The 18,312-nt window shown below is 47.0% G+C and overlaps 2 protein-coding genes across 2 annotated transcripts in view; one reads left to right on the forward strand and one right to left on the reverse strand.

Annotated features, from left to right (window-relative positions):
* Nucleotides 1-18,312, forward strand: part of LOC143956162 (uncharacterized) — a 713,750-nt gene that overhangs the window by 653,421 nt on the left and 42,017 nt on the right. The gene's annotated exons all lie outside the window — the stretch shown is intronic.
* The window catches only part of LOC143956183 (NACHT, LRR and PYD domains-containing protein 3-like), a 33,375-nt gene continuing 20,652 nt past the window's right edge, over nt 5,590-18,312 (reverse strand). The window contains exons 7-11 of the mRNA XM_077466338.1: nt 14,340-14,510; nt 10,927-11,100; nt 6,504-6,683; nt 5,803-5,876; nt 5,590-5,719 (exon numbers count right to left, since the gene is read on the reverse strand). Coding sequence (XP_077322464.1) covers nt 5,831-5,876; nt 6,504-6,683; nt 10,927-11,100; nt 14,340-14,510 — 571 coding nt within the window. The 3' untranslated portion in view covers nt 5,590-5,719; nt 5,803-5,830. The remainder of the gene's footprint in view (nt 5,720-5,802; nt 5,877-6,503; nt 6,684-10,926; nt 11,101-14,339; nt 14,511-18,312) is intronic.

The raw sequence follows: 18,312 nt of genomic DNA on the forward strand, positions 1-18,312 counted from the left end.
TGGCTCCGCAGTGTGGGCTTTTTTTAACGTGTCCGCTGCTGACAATAGCGTTGCCATCTGCAATCTTTTCAGTCAACGCATTAGTCGCGGTAAGCCCAACACTCACCTAGGGACGACCGCCTTAAGAAGGCACATGGGCAGCCATCACCGAGCCGAGTGGGAGCAACGGAACACACAAAGCCACACTGCAGGCTCTCACCGTCCAGCCTCGTCTTCTACTTCTCCTTCTCCTCTTTCCTCACAATTGTCCTCCACTCCACCTTCCATCACGCCAAGATCACGTTTTTCTGCAAAAAGGCAGGCTTCCGTGGGCCTAATGTTCGAGCGTAAAAAAATGATGACGTCGGATAACCCTCTTGCCCAACGGTTGACGGCTGGCTTGTCAGAACTCATAGCCCGCCAACTACTGCCATATAAACTGGTGGACTCGGAGGCCTTTCGCAAATTTGTGGCCATTGGAACACCACAATGGAAGGTCCCAGGAAGGAAGTATTTCTCAGAGAAGGGCATCCCAGAGCTATATGGCCATGTTCAGCAGCAAGTGAATGTATCTCTGGCACACAGTGTCGGTGCCAAGATACATCTGACCACAGACACGTGGTCTAGCAAACACGGGCAGGGAAGGTATATCACTTTTACTGCCCACTGGGTGAACCTTCTGACGTCAAGCATGTAACCCGTGGCACCCGTGTAGATTTGGTTTTACCGCCATGGATTGCATGCAGGCCTGACTCTTCTTCTCCTCCTCCTCCTACTCCATCCTCCTCCCTCTCCTCCTCAGCTGACTCCTCCTTTTCCGCTGCTAGCGTCTCTTCCGCTGCTAGCGTCTCTTCCGCTGCGCCGCCCAAGCTCCCCAGAACCTATTCGACATGCCAGGTGAGACGTTACCATGCCGTGCTGCGTCTGTTGTGCCTGGAAGCCAAGAGCCACACTGGCCCAGCACTCCTTTCAGCTTTGCGTTCACAGGCAGATCAGTGGCTAACACCGCTCAATTTGACAGTTGGTAAAGTGGTGTGTGACAACGGTGCCAATCTGCTTAGCGCATTGAAACAGGGCAAAATCACGCACGTGCCATGCATGGCACACGTCTTAAACTTGGTCGTGCAGCGATTCCTTGTAAAATACCCTGGGGTCCAGGACATCTTGCGGCAGGCAAGGAAAATCTCGGCCCATTTCAGAAGATCCATGGCTCGCCTTGCTGACATTCAGCGGCGACACAATCTGCCGGTCAGACGTCTTATTTGCGATTGCCCGACGCGATGGAACTCAACCTTCTATATGCTTGATAGGCTGCTCCAGCAGAAACGTGCAGTTAACGTCTACCTGTATGAACTCTGCGGCAGAACCGGTTCTGGGGAGCTGGGGATTTTTTCACCATGCCAGTGGCTGCTCAGGCGCGACGCATGTAGACTTCTGCGCCCATTTGAGGAGATCACCAAACTGGTCAGTCGCAGCCATAGCACCATCAGTGACATGGTACCTTATGCCTTCTTTATGGAGCGTGCATTGCGTCGTGTCATTGGTCAAGCTGTGGAGGAGCAGGAGCGGGAAGATGAGGAAGTCGCAATGCTGGATGAATTCCCAGGGGGGCTACTCTATCTGAGACAAGTCAACAACAGGAGTCTGAAGAGGAGTCAGAGGAGGATGGTGCCGGGGCGGATGAGGAGGAGCAAGAAGAGCATGCTTTAAACCTTTCTGGGATCCCTGTTGTGCGTGGATGGGGAGAGAAGAATGAAGAGGACGACATTATCCTGGATGATGAGCAGGAGCCAGGCCACCACACCGCTTCCACTTTAGTGCAAATGGGGGCCTTCATGCTCCAGTGTTTTAATAGGGACCCCCGTATAAAAAGCATAAGGGTCAAGGACCAGTACTGGGTGGCAACGTACTTAGACCCCCGGTACAAACACAAAATGGCGGAAATGTTACCGCCGTCGCAGAGGGCTGTCAGAATGCAGCACTTCCAGGCCTTGTTTCGAAAAATGCTGCATTCTGCTTTTGCGTGCGCTGGCAGAGGAGCAATTCCCACTCCCAGAGAAGGAGTTGCGGGTACCAATCCAACAGCGCCTGCAAGAAGAGTCCGGTTTGAAGATGTGTTGGTGACTTCGGATATGAGGTCATTCTTTCAGCCGACCCATCGACAGGTGTCACCTGGATCCAGCATCAGGGAACGCCTAGACCGTCAGGTGTCCCACTACATCGGGTTAACGGCCGATGTGGACGCTCTGAGGAGTGATGAACCACTGGACTACTGGGTGGGCAGGCTTGACCTCTGGCCAGAGCTTGCCCAATTTGCAATCGAACTGTTGGCTTGCCCCTCATCCAGTGTCCTGTCCGAAAGGACGTTCAGCGCAGCAGGGGAGATCGTGACCGATAAGCGTACTCGCCTAGCTCACGACAGTGTTAACTACCTCACATTTCTAAAAATGAATGAGGCATGGATCTCGGAGGAATTCAACACATGTGACCAGTAGACCATGTATATGTCTATAAACAATTTTTTTTATCAAGCACACAGACCTTCTTTCTTCATTTGGCTCACTTCCTTGTCCAAAAAAAGCACACCGTACTATATGCCCGTACCCTCCTCTTTGAAGAGGTTGAGCGGTGTCATATTTCTACTGGGGCTGCTTATTATGAGGGGCTCCCACCATCCCTGTGCTGTGCTGACATCCTCCTGGGGCTGTACCTCTGCTGTGCATATTATGAGGGGCTCCCACCATCCCTGTGCTGTGCTGACTTCCTCCTGGGGCTGTACCTCTGCTGTGCATATTTTGAGGTGCTCCCACCATCCCTGTGCTATGCTCATTATGAGGGGCTCCCACCATCCCTGTGCTGTGCTGACTTCCTCCTGGGGCTGCTTACGGTGCAGGTGTCAGTGCTGTATATCACGGTGCTGATGTCAGTGCTCTCTGTCACGGTGCTGCTGTCAGTGCTGTATATCATGGTGCTGGTGTGAGTGCTTTATGTCACGCTGCTGATGTCAGTGCTCTCTATCACGGTGCTGTTGTCAGATGACTCTATCACCGTGCAGGTGTCATTGCTGTATGTCACGCTGCACCCTCTTCTTTGCCTACCCTGGTCCCTGACCTTCCCTCTCCTCCATTGCCTTCATGCGCTCCACAGTCCTGAATTGTCACAACAATTTCCCATATAAAAAAAGAATGCTTGTAGTTGTCAATCCCAAATTCACCTCATACATGTGTTATGTCATTGGCCATGTGGTGGGACTATGTTTGCACAGCTAATAATTATTTTGTGGCTGCAAATTTGACCTGTAGGTTTGCGAAGTTCGCCTCCCATTGAAGTCAAAGGGGCCCGCCGCGAACGTTCCGGTTCGCGAACTATCGGCCGCGTTCGCGAAACGTCCCGTCGGAAGTTCGTCCATCACTATTAAAGTATACTTGGGCATCTGTTCTTATTTTTAACTTTTATTTGGTCTGTGTTTTGTATCAATAAAACTAGAAATGTATTCATTTTTGTGTGTATATCTTGTTCAGGTACCGATATAGTCTGTCTTTTTCCTTTTCTTTTTTTTTTATGTTTTAGTAGTGGTAATAACTTGGATGGGGAATAGGAATTATGAGACACCCAACTTGATAGCAACAAAAACCAGGGACAACTTCCTTCCTTTTTGCAATTCCCGATTTGTTTCTTCACTCCCGGACACTGACAGTCTCTAAGTGAAAGGATGCAACAACCCCTTAAAGAGGAAGTAAACCCGCCCAAAAAATTTCCATTTTACTAATGTTACTCTAATACTGTACATCAGCCTTCATTCTGTATATGTTATATCTCAAAACGAGCGCTGTAAATACCTTTTTTTCTCTTTTCCAAATTATCTTCCTTCCGGGTATCGCCCGCGCCATTTCAAATTCGGGCTTTGACGTCCTTTCCGGACGTCATTTCCGCCCTTAGTTAGATTTCACTCCGGAAATCTCGCGCATGCGCCGTAGCGTCAATAGAAATCCTAACCAAGCCTCGATCTCGGTTGCCGTTACTAAGGCAACAAAGCATTCATTCCCCTGCGTGACGTCTTCAGTCACAAGGGGGAGTGTCAGGAAGAGCAGGGATAGGATTACAACGCGAGACTTCTCCTCTGCCGCAATGAGGAGAATGCCTCGTATTAAAAAAAGGCAGAGAGGCAGGAAGATGAAAGTCGGCAATACAGTATACGCTGCATTCGCACGACCACACAGCGCAAGCGCGGCTGACGTCACGGAAATGTAAACGGCGGTTTTTACGAAAATGTGACAAGTAAGTTCACTTTCTCAGGCAGCGATCAGCTGCCTGAGAAAAGTATTATCTAACAAGCTAAACATGTGTAGGAGGGTTTACTTCCTCTTTAAGGACTAGGAATTCTTACTCCCTTTAGAAAGTAGCACAAAGTGTTGTAAGCTGCATCCTGGAGTACCTCCAACTCCCTTGTAGAAACTGGTCCTAGCTCTACCCACTGCAGGAAATGTCAGACCACCCGGTTCCCTCTTCACCAGTCTACTCGATTGACTCTTCACCAGTCTACTCGATTTACTCTTTACCAGTCTACCCAACTGAGCCTTCACCAGTCTTCCCGACTGACTCTTCACCAGTCTGCTCGACTGACTCTTCACCAGTCTGCTCGACTGACTCTCCACCAGTCTACCCGACTGACCCTTCACCAGTCTGCCCGACTGACTCTTCACCAGTCTGCTCGACTGACTCTTCACCAGTCTACCCGACTGACCCTTCACCAGTCTACCCGACTGACCCTTCACCAGTCTACCCGACTGACTCTTCATCACTCTACCCAACTGACTCTTCATCACTCTACCCAACTGACCCTTCACCAGTCTACCCAACTGACTCTTCATCACTCTACCCAACTGACTCTTCGCCAGCCTACCCAATGACTTTTTACCAGTCTACCTTACTGACCCGTCACCAGTTTACACGACTGTTCCAGAGGTCTTCCAGGGCTTCCTGCTTCTGTTGTTAGGATCCTCCCAGGCCAGCCCAAGGCAAAGTACCCCCACCTAGACTAGGAGGGTTCACCTCAAGGGCCACCAACAGTCCCCACAGCAATCCATCTTCATCTTCCACCCAACTTCCCTGCCAGCATGACTCATCCATACTTAATGGGATGGTTTAACCACCCTTCAAGGCCCACTGCCCGGGGATTGGTAAAGCTCCTCTTAGTATGCAGAGCAACCCTCCTGGCCTCTGCCCTCCAGTTTACAGAATGTTCTCTAACTTTCCAGGACCAGCGGGAGGCACCAGTGTGTTGCCTACATGAGTCCTCCAGCCCTGATCTAAAGTAAACCCATGACCCATTTAAGACTCACGGGTTTAGGCATAATTCACTACATACATTTCCCTGCACCCACACTAGTGGCACACTAGGGGGTGGTACATTTATATCACAGGTGGGCCGGCTTAAGCTCCAAAAAAGCCCAGGAAACCTGGAATGCAGGTGTTAACCCTACCCAACCCAGCCTGGGCCGGTACCAAGCTCCTTAAGCAATTTTTAACCTGCTTACACTTGTACAAAACTCAACACACAACGCTTCTCTATCTTCTTATCAGAAAAATAAAATTTTATTTTACACTAATAATAACTTAAAGCGGTATCAATAGAATATAAATGGAATGATTTGGTGGAACGACAAAGTCCCTGCAGGGATCATTCTGGAATAATGATGAATGAAGATCAGTCAGAGGAAGTCACGCCAGTCCTTGGGACCTAAACAGAAGAACATTCAATCAGATTTAGGTACAAGCCATTGGAATCTGGACACACAATTCATACCGGCGGGAAAACGTCACCTTCACATCTGCAGACAGAGCCGCAAGGTCAATTTTGTAAACTCGGTCTTCGGTATTTAATTTCAATTTGTGTTCTTGATAAAAAAAAAATAGAATGAACATGTTAAAGTTATAAAAAAAGTGGTTTTCTGCTCTGTACAAATGTCATAAGCATTTAGACTAAGGGGTGTATTTTTACTAAGGGGTGTATTTATGACTAGCAATTCATCCTACGTGTGCAAATCGGGGAAAAATCAAATGTTATTTGGCTATTTTCTCTAGAAGTCGAATGTCATTCTTTCATATGAATCAGGAAAATACTGCATTATGGCCACTAGATGGTGCTGCCAATCAGAGCAAATAATCACATTTGATCTGGAGAGAAAATAGTCTCATAACTTCAGATTTTGCCCCATTCAAACAGAACACATATACATGCAGTTTTCATAGTTGCAACAGGAACTTTGAGGAATATCCTTGGTAGTCACCAGAACTAGTGTCCCCAAAGGAAGATTTCCCCTCAAATCCTGTTCTGGTGACCGCTCTAAATTTGTTTTTCAGTGATGTGGGTCACCAGGACAAAAAAACGTGAGCATAGACAGTGATAAAAAAAAGACAGATGTTTGAATTCATTTCCACTATCGGAAACTTAAAAAAACGTAGAAAAAAAAAAAAAAGGTTTGGCCACAACTATTCGTTAAATATAAAAAAAAAAAAATTACATTTCTTTCTCCACAGCGCAGCCTAGCTGTTGGAGGACCTCACACCAATGAGCCACTTCTGAGTCCGATGTCTCCGTATCAATTTTCAGCCTTGTCTCGAGTTTGGTCAAAGTTTGATTTGTAGTGATAACGGATCGGAGATCATCACAGCACGATAACGTCGCTTCACAATCATCAAATCTGGTGGGAGAAACGGGAATCAACAAAGTGTTCCTAACTCAATAGAGATTACAGCTGGCTATACATAATTCCATTTTTGCATGATGGTTCGTACTGTAGGCAGGTGCAGTCTATTTTCTGCACTGTAGGTGGCGCTCAAACGTAGTGGCCCTGCAGGAGGAGAGTAAGTCAAGAGGAACATGGTTCCTCCATGGTTTTCTGGGTCACTGGGGACGTTTTTTGATTGAAAGTTGCCGCTCCATGTGACTCTGGCGGCCATCTTTGGTCAGTCAGAGCCTATTAATCACTTCAATACCGGGCACTTTCGCACCTTCCTGCTCAGGCCAATTTTCAGCTTTCAGCGCTGTCACTTTTTAAATGACATTTGCGCGGTCATGCTACACTGTACCCAAACTACATTTTTATCATTTTGCTCCCACAAATAGAGCTTTCTTTTGGTGGTATTTGATCACCTCTATGGTTTTTATTTTTTGCTAAAGGAATAAAAAATAATGAAAACTTAGAAAAAATACAAAAAAAAGGTTTTCTTTGTTTTGTTATAAAATTTTGTAAATAAGTATGTTTTCTCTTTCATAATGGATAAGCTGCACTGATGGGCACTGATAAGGTGGCACTGATTTGGTGGCACCAATGAGATGGCACTGATGAGCACTGACGATGGGCACTGATAGGCGGTACTAGTGGGTACTGATAGGCGGCACAGATGGGCACTCATAGGTGGCACTGATGGGCAACACTGATGGGCACTGAAAGGCTGCACTGATGGGTACTTATGGGTGGCACTGATAGACGCCACTGCTGGGCACTGAAAGGTGGCACTGGTGGCTGGTACTGACAGATTTCACTGATAGGCATCACTGGTGGCACTGGCAGATAATCAATACCCTGCCAATCTTCCGTTTGTAAAGACTGGAATTTTACTTTGATACAAGTTTTGTTAACTGCAACTGGACTGTGTGTTTGCCCCTTCCCCTCCATGCAGCACCTCCCCACAGTAAAAAAAAAAAAAAACATCTAACAGAACATTCATGGAGCCAACAAATTTTGTTTGAAAGCCCTTAAAATTTATTTTATTTCCATGCCAATTCATACCAAATTCAAAAAATAAATAAAAATTCATCAGAGCATACATGGATTTAATGAATTTTAATTAAAAGTTCTTAAAAATTCAATTTTATTGCCATGCCAATGTATAGAACTTTAAGTTCCAATTTGCGATCATTACAATAGTTTAGAAATACATAGTTACATACACTGTATATATATATATATATATATATATATATATATATATATATATATATATATATATATATATATATATATATATATATATATATACACACACACACACATATATATTGTCAAAAGTATTGGGACGCCTGCCTTTACATGAACTTTAAAGTGGTTGTAAACCCCCCTGACCTATTTTTACATATAGGGAAGCCTATAATAAGGCTTACCTATAGGTACTGAAAACATCTCCTAAACGTGTGCCGTCTAGGAGATATTTCATGTACACTGCGCCGATGATGTCATCGGCGCATGAGCAATGTAGGAACGGCCCTCCGAGCCGTTTCTTCCCCAGCGTGTGCCGTGACTGGTGGCTCCGGCCAGTCACAGAGCCTGAGTCTGTGCCCCCGGAAGGAAGACGGGTGAAGATGAAGCAGGAAGCCCTGGAAGATCTCTGGAACAGTCGTGTAAACTGGTGACGGGTCAGTAAGGTAGACTGGTAAAAAGTCATCGGGTAGGCTGGCGAAGAGTCAGTTGAGTAGAGTGATGAAGAGTCAGTTGGGTAGATTGATCCTTCATCACTCTACCCAACTGACTCTTCATCACTCTACCCAACTGTCCCTTCAGTGGGTAGAGTGATGAAGAGTCAGTTGGGTAGAGTGATGGAGGATCAGTTGGGTAGAGTGATGGAGGATCAGTCGGGTAGACTGGTGAAGGGTCAGTTGGGTAGGGTGATGAAGAGTCAGTCTGTTAGACTGGTGAAGGGTCAGTTGGGTAGGGTGATGAAGAGTCAGTCTGTTAGACTGGTGAAGGGTCAGTTGGGTAGAGTGATGAAGAGTCAGTCGGGTAGACTGGTGAAGAGTCAGTTGGGTAGAGTGATGAAGAGTCAGTTGGGTAGAGTGATGAAGAGTCAGTTGGGTAGAGTGATGGAGGATCAGTCGGGTAGACTGGTGAAGGGTCAGTTGGGTAGGGTGATGAAGAGTCAGTCTGTTAGACTGGTGAAGGGTCAGTTGGGTAGGGTGATGAAGAGTCAGTCTGTTAGACTGGTGAAGGGTCAGTTGGGTAGAGTGATGAAGAGTCAGTCGGGTAGACTGGTGAAGGGACAGTTGGGTAGAGTGATGAAGAGTCAGTTGGGTAGAGTGATGAAGGATCAGTCGGGTAGACTGGTGAAGGGTCAGTTGGGTAGGGTGATGAAGAGTCAGTTGGGTAGACTGGTGAAGGGTCAATTGACTCTAGGTCAGGGGGGGTTACAACCACTTTAAAGTTCATGTAAAGGCAGGCGTCCCAATACTTTTGAAAACATCTCCTAAACGTGTGCCGTCTAGGAGATATTTCATGTACACTGCGCCGATGATGTCATCGGCACATGAGCAGTGTAGGAACGGCCCTCCGAGCCGTTTCTTCCCCAGCGTGTGCCGTGACTGGTGGCTCCGGCCAGTCACAGAGCCTGAGTCTGTGCCCCCGGAAGGAAGACGGGTGAAGATGGATGCGTCCACCAGTGTAGACATCACTGGGTTCCTTTGCAGGTAAATTCCACATATTGGGCTAGTATGCGATGCATACTAGCCCATTATGCTTTTACCTTGCAGGGGAATAAAGAGGAAGTAAAACCAGGATTTTATACCCCAGAGAAAAGGACAATGGAATTAAAACCGAACATATGTGTATCGAACAGACACTTGACATAAGACATAGACTATATTACCAAAAGTATTGGGACACCTGCCTTTACACACACATGCACTTTAATGCCATCCCAGTCTTAGTCTGTAGTGTTCAATATTTAGTTGGTCCACCCTTTGCAGCTATAACAGCTTCATCTGTTCTGGGAGTTCTTCCCCTCTGCTGCTTTCCACTGAAAGCAATTCCCAGCTGCCAAAATGACAGCCTGGAGTTGCTGTGAAAATCCAAAAGCTGTAATAACTACTGAGGTCACAGAAACAAGCCATCTGATACAGAATTTATAAACATTGTTCAGTTGAGGAGATATACTATATTACCAAAAGTATTGGGACACCTGCCTTTACACACACATATGAACTTTAATGGCCTCCCAGTCTTAGTTCGTAGGGTTCAATATTGAGTTGGCCCACCCTTTGCAGCTATAACAGCTTCAACTCTTCTGGGAAGGCCGTCTACAAGGTTTAGGAGTGTGTCTATGGGAATGTCTGATCATTCTTCCAGAAGTGCATTTGTGAGGTCAGGCACTGATGTTGGACGAGAAGGCCTGGCTCATAGTCTCCTCTTTAATTCATCCCATAGGTGTTCTATCGAGTTGTGGACAGCCTTCCCAGAAGAGTTGAAGCAGGACTATAAGCTAACCATTTTATTTAGTGAAGGGAGCTTTGACTGGCATTCAGAGAGCTTTAACAAAGCATGACCGAAGCCTTGTTTTGAAGCAAGTGTAAACTAGCCATTAATGTGTGTTGAAGCCGAAGCAAGTGTAAATGAGCCCTTAGTGTCAGATTTGTCCGCCGCAATATCGCAGTTCCGCTATAAGTCGCTGATCACCGCCATTACTAGTTAAAAAATAAAATAAATACAATATTATAACTCTATTTTCATAGTTTGTAGACACTACTCCTTTTGCGTAAAAGTGCGTTTTTTTGTTTGTTTTTTACCAAAAATGTTGGTCTAAATTGATGAAGAAATAGATTTTTTACATTTTTTGTTTTGTGGATATGTTTTATAGCAGAAAGTAAAAAAAATTAGTTTTACATTTTCAAATTTTTCAAACATTTTGGTTTATAGCACAAAAAATAAAAATTGCGGAGGTGATCAAATACCACCAAAAGAAAGCTCTATTTGTGGTACATTGTCGCACGACCGCGCAATTGTCAGTTAGAATAACGCAACTCTTCTGGAGGCCATGTGGTTAATTAGTACAAGAAAGACATAAAGTCCTGATGAACCGCAGTCCTTCCCGATATCATATCATTCTATATGGACTTCACCTCCTACACATAGATAAAAGTTACGTATCTCTTCGGGGTTATAGGAAAAGTCTTACATAAAGGTCTGCAGGGTACAGCCTGGATCTCTGAGTCCATCACACAGAACTTTCACTCCAGAATTCCCTAGAAGATTGTTAAACGATAAATCCAGTTTGGTGAGGGATCGGTTCGTGATTAGAACGGAGCGGAGATCATCGCAGCATGAAGAAGTCAATTCACAACCGCAGAGGCTGCAGAGAGAAAACAAATACATAAGAAGACATATAGTACAACAGTCAGGATTCTCAGTCGTGCAGACTTTTAGTCTAGGCTGACCAGATGTCCTTGTTTTCCGGGGACAATCCCCGGATTGGAGACGCTCTCCCCCCGGTCCGAATATGTCCCCGGTTTTGTCCCTAGATTGGGGACGGTCTCCCCAGACCCGATATGTCCCCGGTTTTGTCCCTAGATTGGGGACGGTCTCCCCAGACCCGATATGTCCCCGGTTTTGTCCCTAGATTGGGGACGGTCTCCCCAGACCCGATATGTCCCCGGTTTTGTCCCTAGATTGGGGACGGTCTCCCCAGACCCGATATGTGCCCGGTTTTGTCCCCGGATTGGTGCTGCAGCAGTCATGGCACTATTTTCACAATTTTTTAGCTCCGGCCGGCCGCCCGGGAGTCGGGTTGTATCGCCTGTTGCCTGTCCCATCAGCACTTCCTGGCTCCTCCCTCACTCCGCCGCCTATCCAATCAGACACTCCGCCTCAAATTGGTGTCTGCCGAACCCCGCCCACACTCCAGCCTCCTGCATGCAATGCATGCACTGTGCTCAGCGTACCTTGTGCCCCATCATTGGTATCATTGGGCCCCATAGTTGAGGCACAATTCCTACCAATGACACCAATGATGGGGCCCAATGATACCAATGATGGGGCACAATTCCTACCAATGACACACACTACGGGGCACAATGATACCAATAATGGGGCACAATTCCTACCAATGACACCAACTACGGGGCCCAATGATACCAATAATGGGGCACAATTACTACCAATGACACCAGCTATGGGGCCCAATGATACCAATGATGGGAAACAATTCCTTTCAATGACACCAGCTACGAAGCCCAATGATACCAATAATGAGGCACAATTCCTACCAATGACACCATTATTGGTATCATTGGGCTCCATAGCTGATGTCATTGGAAGTAATTGTGCCCCATTATTGGTATCATTGAGCCCCTTAGCTGGTGTCATTGGTAGGAATTGTGCTCCATCATTGGTATCACTGGGCCCCATAGTTTAGGCACAATTCCTACCAATGACACCAATGATGGGGCCCAATGATGGGGCACAAATGATACCAATGATGGGACACAATTCCCACCAATGACACCAATGATGGGGCCCAATGATACCAATGATGGGGCACAATTCCTACCAATGACACACACTACGGGGCACAATGATACCAATAATGGGGCACAATTCCTACCAATGACACAACTATGGGGCCCAATGATACCAATAATGGGGTACAATTACTAGCAATGACACCAGCTATGGGGCCTAATGATACCAATGATGGGACACAATTCCTTCCAATGACACCAGCTACGGAGCCCAATGATACCAATAACGAAGCACAATTCCTACCAATGACACCATTATTGGTATCATTGGGCTCCGTAGCTGATGTCATTGGAAGGAATTGTGCCCCGTTATTGGCATCATTAAGCACCTTAGCTGGTGTCATTGGTAGGAATTGTGCCCCATCATTGGGCCCTGTAGTTTGTGTCATTGTTAGGAATTGTGCCCCATCATTGGTATCATTGGGCCCCGTAGTTGGTTTCATTGGTAGGAATTGTTCCCCATTGATGTTGTCATTGGGCCCCATCATTGATGTCATTGTGAGTAATTGTGCCCCATTGTTGGTGTCAGTGAATAGAATAGTGCCCCAAGGGCCAGATAAAAGCAGGCAAACGGCCACATTCCGCAGTTTGGAGACCACTGATCTATGGCATGGGTCTAACTTCAGATCTGGAGGTCTAAGAACCTTACTTACATAGGTGATTTACTCTAGAGTCTTGCATATTATTAAATCACTTATAATTAGGGTTACCACTTTTTCTTCAAGCCAAACCCGAAACACTTTAGCGACACACTGCTCATTTTTTTATTTTTTTTAAATATACATTATAGGATGGTAACAGACCTGGGACATCTTTGGGCACTCCAAAGAAAATAACAATGTGGTGTGCATAGTGCCCCCTCACCCTCCTGTCAGGCCCTGTTCTGAGCCACATTCCTGTCTGAATAATGTGTCCGGGTTTCAGGTGGATTGAAACCAGGACACATGATTCTAAACCCAGACGGCCCGGGTGAATCCTGGACAGGTGGCAACCCTAATTATTACGGAGCTGTAATAAAATGAAAGTCAAGGACATACATGACAGGGTGGAAGTAGATACTAGGCCATAATAAGTTAAAGTTATGGGGATGGTCAAAATGGAGAAATAGGCTATTACCTGATTGGACGAGCTATGGGGTGATGGGGAGGAGACAGATAGATAAGTAGTTGAGGGGAGGAGCGAAAGGGGCATCCCTTTCAGATTGGAAATTGGAGTGGGAACATATGGGTAAGAGGTCTGCTTACAGTTCAGGAAGAAGATGGTCGCTGGCAGTTGGGGTCCTTGGCGAAGGTATACAACATGCGGTATATTGATAAACCGGTGGGACCCATCTCAGGTAGGGAGTCCTCCTGGTTGGTCTGGTTCAGTCTAGACTGACCAGGTAGTAAATGTGGTAGGGTCTGTGGTCAGTTAGGGAGTCCCCCGAGGTGGTGTTTGGCGGCTGGGGACAGAACCTGACTAAGCGGTACCACAGATTCCAAAGTTGTCGGAGATGGTTTTGTCAAGGATCTGCAACAGGTTATTCATATTTGATCTGGTATTTACAATGTTTATGTTTAACTATGGTTTTTGGTTTAAATAAAAGGCCATACCGGCCATTTTTACTCCAACGCGGTTTTGGTGTCATTATCTAAGGGTAGAGTACAAGTTTGAGTATGGTAGTAGGCAGGGGCGGACTGACAACTCATGGGGCCCCCGGACAATAGGAGATTATGGGGCCCCCAGGCAATCAGAGATTATGGGGCCACACAGTATACAATCACACAGTATACACATACATGTACACACAGTATACACAGACATGTTTCAATTGGCTGAGAAGGTACTGGAGAGGTGGGACAGCTATAATCTCGGGATTTTTAGACCAAATGTATGTCGGTAAGGGACATTTCAGAGACAGATGTAAAAAAAAACACAGATTTTTACATACTGTCCCTGGTTTTACTGAGGCTGGCAACCCTGATGGGGCCTCCTAGTGGCCCTGGGCCCTCGGGCAGTGCCCGAGTGGCCGAATGGTCAGTCCGCCCCTGGTAGTAGGTTATCTGAACTACCCTAGTCATGCAAGTCTCACCTCAGTTCCTGCAGGGTACAGCCTGGATCTTTGAGTCCTTCACACAGAATTTTTACCCCAGAATCCTGTAGCATATTGTATGTGAGATCAAGGCTGGTGAGCAGCTTGTTTGTACTCATGATGGAGCAGATGCAATCACAGGAAGAGCTGGTCAGATCACAACTGTACAACCTATAGAGAAAACAGCAGAATAACATCAAGCTTGAGGTTGACAACCAATACAGGTGAGTGTTTAAAGGGAATCTTATAGCCCCACTGGGCTATTACACGTTAACACGTGTCATATCTTGATTTAACAAGCTTTAAGGTAAGAAGGCCCATTCATTTTAAACAGGCTCTCAACCAAGCAAAATAGACCCTTTAATGGGCCTGCACCTTTTTTCCTTTAAAATATAGCACAATGCACACATGATTTACACCGGCGCGTTGTGGTCCACTAAAAAGTAGGTCCATTATGGGGGATTTAAGTGCACTGAGATGTCAATTAAAATAAATGGCACCACAGCGCACTCTACCGTAGGTCACATTTTAAGGTAAAACACAGTAAGTCACCCCAATGCAAAAAGTGTGAAATATGGGCTAGGAAACATTGGAGAATACAAGGTGTGAGAATTTAATTCCCAGAATGCCTGTGGTGTAGCACTATGGTGGTGTGTCACACAGCCATTCGCACTCGAGCGTGTGAATTCACATCAAACTTTACGTTAAAATTGGCAAAAGTGAGAGTGAAAATTTAGCTCTATTACAACCGGCTTATGGTGAACATTCCATGAAGAAATCAAATGTTTTTGAATGGCACTTGATTACTGTGCTGTAGCCATCTTCTATGGACGTCCTCCAGGAACCACGCCCTCCTGGGGCGTGCATCCTTTGGACGCAGCTGGTAACAGATTGCCGTAAATAGCCAGTAAACAGACTTGCAATGTATCGGCAGTACTTTCCTTACACGCTGCGAGGAAAGGACAGTCAGTAATCGGCAATTGTGAGAGGGGACATCTAGACTGATACCGTATATACTCGAGTATAGGCCGACCCGAATATAAGCCGAGGCCCCCAATTTACCCCCAAAAAAACTGGCAAACTTATTGACTCGTGTATAAGCCGAGGGTAAGACATGCCTGTCCATCCCTGTGTGTGTGTCCGTCCATCCCTGTGTGTCCGTCCATCCCTGTGTGTCCGTCCATCCCTGTGTGTCCGTCCATCCATCCCTGTGTGTGTGTGTCTCCATCCATCCATCCATCCCTGTGTGTGTGTGTGTGTGTGTGTGTGTGTGTGTGTGTGTGTGTGTGTGTGTGTGTGTGTGTCCAGCCTACCTGTGTCCTGAGCCTTTGTCCCGAGCCTCCGTCCCGTGCCGAGCCTCCTTGCCTCCGTGCCTCGCCGCCGTGCCTCGCCGCCATGCCTTGCCTCCGGTCCCGTCCCGTCCCGTCCCGTGCCGTGCCGTCCTGTGCCTTGCCTCCGTCCCGTGCCCTCTTCGTTCGTCGGCGGCCATTGTAAAATTCAAAAGCTGCGCCGCCGCCTTCGCCTGTGATAGGCGGAACACTGAATTTCCCAGCAGCCTGTGTTCCGCCTATCACAGACGTCGTATCATCCTCGTCCGTAGTACGAGGATGATACGAAGTCCGTGATAGGCGGAACACAGGCTGCTGGGAAATTCAGTGTTCCGCCTATCACAGGCGAAGGGGGAGCCGGAGGCGCGGCTTTTGAATCAGAATGGCCGCTGTCTGTCTGCTCGACACGCTGATCGAGCGGGCAGACAGCGATGACTCGAGTATAAGCCGAGGGGGGCACTTTCAGCCTCAAAAAAGAGGCTGAAAATCTCGGCTTATACTCGAGTATATACGGTAATCAGTGCAGCCCCAATAGTGCTGCTATCAGTGCCCATTAGTGCTGCCTATCGGTTCTCATAACTGCCTCCTCATCAGTGCCATCTATCAATGGCCATTATTGCTGCCTATCAGCGCCCATCAATGCCACCTATCAGTGCTGTCTATTAGTGCTTATTAGTGCCTCCTCATCAGTGCCATCTATTCAGTGCCTCCTCATCAGTACCCCCTAGCAGTGCCCATCAGTGCCACCTATCAGTGCCCATCACTGCCTCCTCATTAGTGCCACCTATCAGCGCCCATCAGTCCCGCCTATCAGTGCCTCTTCATCAGTGCCACCTATCGGTGCCCTTTAGTGCCGCATATCAGTTCTCATCAATGCCTACTCATCACTGCCATCTATCAATGACCAGTAGTGCTGCCTATCAGCGGCCATCAGTGCCACCTATTAGTGCCCATCAGTGCCGCCTATTAGTGCCCATTAGTGCCTCCTCATCAGTGCCATCTATCAGTGCCCATCAGTGCCTCCTCATTAGTACCACCTAGCAGTGCCCATCAGTGACACCTATCAGTGCCCATCACTGCCTCCTCATCAGTGCCACCTATCAGTGCCACCTATCAGTGCCCATCAGTGCCGCCTATCAGTGCCCATCAGTTCCACTTATCAGCGCCTCTTCATCAGTACCACCTATCCGTGCCTATTAGTGCCGCATATCAGTGCAGCCTCATCAGCGCCTCCTCATCAGTGCTGCATATCAGTGCCCATCAGTGTCTCCTCATCAGTGCCACGTATCAGTGCCCATTAGTGCCTCCTAATCAGTGCCACCTATCAGTGCCCATAAGTGCTGCATACCAGTGCCCATCAGTGCTGCATCATCATCCCACATCAGTGAAGGATAAAAATGGGATTTTTATATACAGCTTACCTGTAAAATCCTTTTCTTGAGAGTACATCACGGGACACAGGAGCTTCATTACATAGTGGGTTATATAGGCACCTCTGGTGATTGGACACTGGTTGACCTCAATTAAGGAGAATTCCTCCCCTATATAACCCCTCCCATCTGGGAGGCACCTCAGTTTTGTAGCAAAGCAATAAGAAACCACGTAAAACCCAAGAGGGGCGGGAGCCCTATGTCCCGTGATGTACTCTCAAGAAAAGGATTTTACAGGTAAGCTGTATATAAAAATCCCATTTTCTTGATCATACATCACGGGACACAGGAGCTTCATTACATAGTGGGATGTCCCATAGCAATGCTCAGATTGAGGGGAGGGAGACACAGATCATAAATATAGACCGCCAGGGACCTGAGGACCTAAACTGCAGCCTGCAGTACACTGCGCCCGAAGGCGATATCCTCTTGCCCTCTGACATCCACCTGATAGAATCTGGTGAATGTGTGGACTGATGACCAAGTCGCAGCCTTACAGATCTGAGCCAGGGAGGCCTGGTGATGCACTGCCCAAGAAGCACTTACAGCCCTAGTTGAGTGCGCTTTCACCCGAAAAGGAGGAATCTTCCCCTTTAAACCATAGGCCTGAGAGATAACTTGCCTGATCCATCTTGAGAGAGTGGATTTTGACGCCGCCTGGCCCTTTCTAGGGCCTTCCGGCAGAATAAATAAACAATCAGTTTTCCTTATCTGAGTAGTTGCTTGAAGATAAATACTGATTGCTCTAACCACATCTAAAGTGTGCAAAGATTCTTCTTCTGTGGATTGAGGGTCCAGAAAAAAGGATGGTAGGATTACATCCTGATTCAAATGGAAACCCGAAACCACCTTAGGCAGAAAGGACCTGTTGGGACGCATGACCACTCGGTCCTTATGGATAATTAAATACGGCTCCTTACTGGAAAGAGCTGCCAACTCTGATACTCTTCTAGCCGTAGATATGGCTACTAAGAAGACCAGCTTTTTAGTCAGGAGAGCTAAAGAAGCCAGGTGTAAAGGTTCAAATGGTTGCCCCTGTAAGGCCGAGAGAACCAAATTCAGATCCCATGGGCATACCGGAGGTTTAACTGGCGGTTTTGTCCGCATAGCCCCCTGGATAAAAGCCCGTACTAGGGAATGTGATGCAAGCGGTTTTTGAAAAAATACCGACAAGGCCGAAATCTGCACTTTGATAGTGCTTATGGCCAAATTCAT

This window comes from Lithobates pipiens, unplaced genomic scaffold (genome assembly GCF_037356315.1).
Source record: "Lithobates pipiens isolate NorthernLeopardFrog02 unplaced genomic scaffold, aLitPip1_a1.2 Scaffold_35, whole genome shotgun sequence".
NCBI classification, from domain to species: domain Eukaryota; kingdom Metazoa; phylum Chordata; class Amphibia; order Anura; family Ranidae; genus Lithobates; species Lithobates pipiens.